The sequence below is a fragment of the Eptesicus fuscus genome, chromosome 5 (genome assembly GCF_027574615.1).
Source record: "Eptesicus fuscus isolate TK198812 chromosome 5, DD_ASM_mEF_20220401, whole genome shotgun sequence".
In the NCBI taxonomy this organism is placed as follows: domain Eukaryota; kingdom Metazoa; phylum Chordata; class Mammalia; order Chiroptera; family Vespertilionidae; genus Eptesicus; species Eptesicus fuscus.
In genome coordinates this window covers 73,887,868-73,895,457 of record NC_072477.1, presented here as the reverse complement: position 1 = coordinate 73,895,457, position 7,590 = coordinate 73,887,868, and the positions used below count along the sequence as shown (strand labels likewise).

Genomic DNA, 7,590 nt, shown 5'->3' with positions numbered 1-7,590 from the left:
GGGGCTACTGGGCCAGCAGGGGAGGGCAATTGGGGGTGATTGGTCCAGCAGGGGAGCAGTTAGGCATCAATCAGGCCAGCAGGGGATCGGGCCTAACCGGCAGTTGGACACCCACTGTGGGGTCCCAGATTGGAGAGGGTGCAGGCAGGCTGAGGGACACCACTCCAATGCACAAATTTTGTGCACTGGGCCTCTAGTTTAAAGATAAAAAAACTGAATGTTTTTCTCATAAGAATAGGAATAAGTCAAGCATGTTCATTCTAACCACTTCTATTCAGCATTGTACCTTTTGATCTATCAAATTCAATAAGGCAACAAAAATGAATAAAATCAACACATTAGAATAAAATGAGTAAAATGTTTTTATTCACTGACAACATAATCATCTATAAAGAAAATCTTAATCTATAAAAAAACTAGTAGAAGGAATGTCTTCAGGATTCAATGTCAATCAATAAGCAAAAACAATCTATTGTATTTATGTGTATTAGTAATAAATAATTACAAAATAAAAAATATACTTTTTAAAACAGTATCAAAAATTTAAATACTTAAGGATAAATCTCAAAAAAGATATGTAAGACCTATTCACTGAAAACTATATAACATATCTGAAAAAATTTTAATGGGATTTACATAGATAGATATACTGTTTTTATGGCTCACTCTTCCCTGGGAATAAATACATTCAGCAGTTAAAAAATATGTTAAAGGTTTGATAACATTCAAATCAATATGTGGTGCCTCAAACTTCCTGAATCTAAAATATCAAACATAGAAACAAAAGGCTACACCATGGTTAGTAAAAAGGACTTATCATATCACTTAAGAGATCTTTCTGTAAATCACTAAATTTTTGCATGCTCTCTTCATTGCCTCCTTCATATCTTTATTCCTGAATGTGTAGATGACTGGATTCAGAAAAGGCGTGAGAACTGCATCAAAAATAGCAAGAAACTTGTCCATCTGTGAATTGGGGTGTGGCCATGTATAAACAAACATGGTTGGGCCAAAGAACAAAAGGACCACAGTGATGTGAGCTGACAAAGTGGAGAAGGCCTTGGATGATCCCCCGGGAGAATGTTTCCAAACAGTAAACATGATGAAGATATAGGAAATAAGGAGTATAAAGAAGGAGCCAACACAGATAAACCCACTGTTGACAGTGACCATGAACTGCAATCTGTAGGTGTCTGTGCAGGCCAGTCTGAGGAGCCGAGGAAGGTCACAGTAAAAGCTGTCCAATACGTTAGGACCACAGAAGGGCAGATTAACAATAAATGCTAGTTGGAACAACGAGTGACTGACACCAAGGGCCCAGGCAGCAGCTGTAAACAAAATGCACACTCGTGGGCTCATGATGGTCAGGTAGTGGAGAGGCTTGCATATGGCCACATATCTGTCAAAGGCCATGGCAATGAGCAGCACCATCTCCACACCACCAATGACATGGATGAAGAAGATCTGAGCAATGCAGCCTCCAAAAGAGATGACTTTATGCTTTCTGAAAAGGTCATAAATCATCTTTGGTGAGGTGACAGAGCAGGCTCCTAAGTCAATGAAGGAAAGACTGGCCAATAGGAAGTACATGGGGGAGTGTAAATGAGGATCAGTGGTCACAGAAAACACAATGAGGATGTTTCCCGTCATGCTTGCCACATAGAGCACAGAGGAAGACACCAGGAGTAGAAGCTGGATCTCCCATGAGTGGGTGAGTCCCAGAAACACAAACTCAGATACAACCGAGTGATTCCCTTCATCCATAGATCCACCCAACTGGGATGTGGCTGAAATTATGAGAACTAAGAAAATGAGGAGGAAATTGTGATTATGGAGATAACAACATGTCAAAGAAGTTCAACGTTCTCATTATACATGAGAAATATACAGTTATCCAGTTCCTCAAATATACAAAACGAAAAATAAAAGTCAACATAATATCACAACATGTGAGCTGCGACATACTTTAAACCTGTCTCCAATACTCTCACTGTAATGTTCAGCTCCCAAATTAACAGATTAAGCAAGAACAAAAGTTTCATGAGTGTTCGTGACATTCATCACCTGTTTAAATCACTTCTGATATTTACTATTCCTCATTTCCAACAAAGTCCATCTTGTTTTTATGTATAGTCTCATTATCCTCTTCTTTTTCCAGTGTGTTCTCACAATCCGCTGACAGAAAGCAGGGATAAGAGGAAAGCATGATTAACTGAAGGGCTGTCACCTGGAGTGAAAGGTTCCTGAGACATGAGTTGAGGCTGAGTTAGGATAGACTGTAGATTGAAACTGAATGAAGAGGCTGGGGTTTGTGAAACCGGAGAGCCTCTAAGTATAGTAGAACAGGACAAGTATGTGGATCTTGATAAAATATAGAACCAGCACTATTTTCCATCATACTTTATCATGTCCGCTGCTATCCTGGGTGTCTCTAATTTCCACACAATTTTTCATAACTACAAAGCCCTAGCTGGCCTCGACACTCTGCAAGGCTTTCATAAGGAGCCTATGCCTCCTAATGATGCAAGGCTTTCTCTAGGCCTAATAAATGTGTATTTGGGATATTTCATCAGAGTTTAGCCAAGGCACATGCCTAACTTAGCCACTAAAAATACAAAGTAGCACTGCAGCTTTTTTCTGCCCATACAAACCTGGGTATTAAGGACCAGCGCTTGGAATAGTTGAGATAGGAATTTTCATTCATCGGTGATACCCTTTGGTGACACCCTTATGTCCACTGACTTCCCTCAACCCTTTAAAATACTGAGTACTGCCTGCATGGTAACCTGTTCTGATATTTTATATTACCCTGCTTACTTTGACTGAAATACATTCTGATATTTTATCTTCAAGAGACTTTGTATTTTATACTTTTGATTTATGATTACAAAAATAAGAGAAATGTCAAACACTAATGAGATACATTTTAGGAGGGCAGATTCGCTTTCTTCTTGATCTGAACCATAAAATACAAAATGTAACACTGGAGATTTAGTCCTTTAATATGTATTGTATTTATATGTGATGTGAAGTGTGAGCAGAAAACAGTGTTATGCTTCTCCATATTCAGTGCCCACCTCAATCATTCCCTATAGTAGAGAGTAGTTCCTGAAAACACTTAATACAGGTTCATCATTTTAGGAGTTGATGAAATACACTAGAACGGGTATATCGACATCCTTCGTTTTTGCAGCTACAACTCCACAAAGGGCCGGGCCCTATGACTGATGCCCTCATTCATCCCAGACCATAAAACTCATAGAGTCCTGAGTGAACTGACTATGGCATGAATCTCTATATTCTCACCTACACATGTTAATTACACTGTCACCTCTGTTGCCAAGAGTCCACAGTCTCAAGCACATACTTTCTATAATCAGAAACCTGGGACCTGGTGTAGGGGGAAGGCAAGGAACAGCCACATGTGCTGCTTGCTCATCAGGGCAGGGAGAGTCTGCATAGGAGAAGACTGACGGGATGAATAAGCATGGAAACGTGATGGAAACACTGGGGAGAGACCCAGGAAACTCAGTAATTGTTAAAAAAAAAAAAAAAGACCCAAGGCCTTAGTGAGAAAAAGCACATGTCCACATTGTGATGAGAAGAATTCTCATGGAATTATATAAAGACCATCCTGTCCAATTGGTCATCATTCAGGTGGAAAACATGAGACCCAACAAAGTAAACTGAACTCCTCAGATTCACACAACTGTCAGAATTGGGCACCAACAGTTAGGTCTCTTGATTCCTATTCCAGAAAGACAAATGCTAGAGAAAATAAGTAAAAAAGAGAAAAATGGGAAACAGTGATTTTTCCTGGTTAACACACAAACTAACCAGTGACTTTTACACAAAGTGTCCATTATTAATACTAAACTATATAGCAGGCTAACAACAAGTAAATGTAAAATGTGTGCCCAATTAAGGATTATTTGACCAATACAATAAATAGTTAATTGTATTTAGGAAAGCGATTATTCATTGATATTGTAATTTTTGTACTGATTCTTATTTTGCTGCTTCTGTAACTGGTCATTACAACTGTTAAAAAAAAAAAACTCAAGGTGAGCCCTGGCCCATGTGGCTTAGTTGCCCCATGCACCGAGAGTGTTGCCCCATGCACCAAGAGGATGCCAGTTCAATTCCCCGTCAGAGCACATGACCGGTTGTGGGCTCGATCCACAGTAGAGAGATGCAGGAGGCAGCCAATCAATGTTTCTATCTCTCTCCCTCTCCCTTCCTCTCTAAAATCAATAAAGACATATTTTTAAAAATTTAAGGCGATGTTTCTAAGGAGCCCATTCTTTTGGTCTTTCTAAATTTTATTGTGTCCAAAGGTCAATTAAAATTCTAAATACTTCTTGCAGTTTCTATTGAAAATTTCTTTCATACTGATTTGTTTTTTTGTTAACTCCTATAAGCCAAAGAACCAAGAAAATAATTGAAAATACATGAATTGCACACAGAACAAATACAATCTAATGTGGTATACAATATACTTAAAGTGAATAGTAAGATGAATATTAGTGAGGGGTTTTTTGCTGGGGAAGGGCAGTGATAGAAGATAACTCATGTCAGTAAGAGCAGTTGGGAAAGGCCAGGAGCACAGATATTGATTTGGCCCTTTAAGGATTAGAGAGAACTGAATAGGAAAAAAGGAAGAAATATACAATGTGAGGAAAATACCTTGAATTATACACTGAGTGGCCAGATTATTATGATCTCTGAACGCATAATATCTGGCCACTCAGTGTAGACTGACCACAGAGTTGGGATTTTAAAATAAGGTTTTTCCATGTATAAGAACTGCATTGTGGGTAGTTAGAAAGAAGCAGAGGACTTACTAGCCAGAGGCTGGGGGCCACTATCTCCTGGTCACTTGACATATCAAGATTTGCAAGCTTTCCCTTATACGTAAGTACACTGAGTGGCCAGATTATTATGCGTTCAGAGATCATAATAATCTGGCCACTCAGTGTATAATAAGAAGTTGCCCATTAATATTAACTATCATTATTCATATGTGTATAGCCCATATTTTATACCCAGGTACCTATAGAAAGTCAGTAGATAGTTCTTGATTGAGAGGTTAGATTAATAACCCCAGCCAGCCCTAGCCAGTTTGGCTCAGTGAATACAGTGTCGGCCTGCAGACCGAAGGGTCCTGGGTTCGATTCCGGTCAAGGTCACGTACCTCGGTTGCAAGCTCCTCCCCGGCCCTGGAGCGTGCAGGAGGCAACCAATCTATATGTTTCTCTCACATTGATATTTCTCTCTGTCTTTTCCTCTCTCTTCCACTCTCTCTGAAAATCAATGGAAAAATATCCTTGGGTGAGGATTAAAAAAATAAATAAGTAAATAACCCCAGCCTGTCGTAAGGCCATGCCTTTGGGACAGTGATCTTTATTATTCTTGATTCTATTCTTTCTCAGTCACATTTTCCAATAGTTTTAAACAGGCATAAGGGAAAATTCCTCATTGAAAACGTTATAGAAGCCATGATTAACAGTCTCCCAGTGATAAGGCACCTAAGGCTTCACAACATATTTCTTGTCGGTGATTAGAAAGCATTTAATCTCTAAACCTAGAGCCAGCACTCAACTTATTTTTCTAAAGTCTAAGGAATAATCTTATATGCAGAGGGGAAAATAAAATAAAGAAAAGATAAAGAATGAAGATTGAAAATATGGGAAAGATGGGGAAAGGGATAATTAGGGAAGACGTGCACAATATAAAGGAAATGTGCATCCAGAGAAAATAGCTGAATAAGGTTCATGTAATATGAAATATGGTAGCCTCTGTTTCTGAGAATCCAGGTAAGTTAAAGAGAATATCAATCTCTCACCTTTAATTCGGGGTTGCTCCTGTCTTTGACACTAGGTTCATCTAAGGAAGGAGACAAAAGGCAGATGCTTCCATTACATGCCCTCTAAGGCTCAGAATTTCTGTGAAAACCACATGACAATGAACAGAACGATTGCTTGTTATATTGCACAATGATATACATGTGTAATTTACTGTAAAGATTTTAACTGTTAGTATTATTTGAGGATTCTAGTATATATCAAGCAGGAGAAGGAGGTATACAGGACAACAGACAACAGGCACATGAAATTCTCCCTGGTGTGTGTTTTCTGTGTGTTCTACCATTCCAGGAGGGTTCTCTGTCCGATCAGCTTCTGTTACTGAGGGTCACAGTACAGTTATTTCCAAAGGTATGTGGTGCTTCTACGTGGTGGAGTTATCACACAGCTATATGATCACATTCAAAAGTCCAGAAATCATTTCCAATATTTCATTCTTATCTTCTTTAATCCTAAAAAAAGACAAAAATTCACAGATTGCCTTTCAAACATTATACCAGAATGGTTAAAGCTTCGACTTTGACATCAGCCAGGCTTTTTTTAAAATCCAGGCTCCATCATTCACTTGCTATGTGATTATGACCAAATTACTTGACCTCTCTGAGCTTCAGATTTCTCATTACTAACATGGAGATAATAATGCCTCACTTGCAGGGTGTTTGAGAAACAAATGATATAATAAATGTAAACATTCCTAACCATACCTAGCACATAGGCTGGCACAATAAATGGTATCCATTATGTATTGAAAGCTATCTGTCTGAGTGACTTTAAAGTATAACATTATTCCTCAAATTCAGATTCCGCCATTATTCTCAAGTATTGAAACTAGACCTAAATTTAGGTAAAGCTTTCATATCTACAACTGCAACCAATCACTTGAGTATATTTCTCAACTGATAATTTTTCTCCTAGTGGAGATACTACTGAAAGGCTGCCTGAGGGATGCAGGGAGAGGCTTTGTGCTCTGGTGAGGCTGTGGTCCTTCCACCACTGCTGTCCCCACAGTCCAATGCCATAAACTTCAATTCCCACATGAAGAACATTAAATTAATTTTTATGACCACATCAGATTACATTGGATATTCCCCTTGTCATTCAGGATAAATGGGAGGAGAAAATGAAGAAAGGGCCAAGGCAGGTGCTTCAAGAGAGTACTGAAGGTTGTGCCCATTCATGCTGCAAATTTGTGTTGATCTGCCAAGGCAAGAAAGCCAAACCATACAATACCAGCATATATGATAGAGCTGTCAAAGAATGAATTAATGAAAAGTCCCCATTAGAGGCTGGATGACAAAATTTTCAGAGGACCTACATGACACTGTTGTAACCCATACCAGCAATGCTCAACAGCTTGAAATCAGTCAAAAAGAGCTGCAACAATTAGGATGATGAGGGTTGAGAAGTAATGGAAGGTGAGGCAGAAGGTTACCAAAGGAATAAAAGTTTCTAGGTATTGAACAGACTAACTAGGTGGCCAGGCTGACTATAAACCACAGGCTGAAAGGAGGGCACGTGAAACCAAAAAAATAAATATAAAAAAGAGTTTAAACAGTTGGGAAATTTGGAAAGGAGGACAAGTAGTCATAGCTAAACTCTCTTTCCTGAGATTCTTCTACAATTTTATTCTATTCTTTGAGGGCAAAATGTACACTTTCCCCTACTCAGACCCCCAACTGACCGCTCAAATAATTCTCATTCATGAGCTGGATTCCTGCTCCATCCT

General features: G+C 38.9%; 1 protein-coding gene across 1 annotated transcript; it reads right to left on the bottom strand.

Annotated features, from left to right (window-relative positions):
• Positions 1-825: 825 nt before the first annotated feature.
• On the bottom strand, positions 826-1,764 carry LOC103287265 (olfactory receptor 4F3/4F16/4F29). The gene has a single exon (XM_008142943.2). It carries the CDS (start codon positions 1,762-1,764, stop codon positions 826-828), a length of 939 nt encoding a protein of 312 aa, XP_008141165.1.
• Positions 1,765-7,590: the final 5,826 nt, after the last annotated feature.

Bases quoted from the DNA above. Each gene is read 5' to 3' on its own strand.
- LOC103287265 (XM_008142943.2), bottom strand. From the start codon at position 1,764: ATGGATGAAGGGAATCACTCGGTTGTATCTGAGTTTGTGTTTCTGGGA.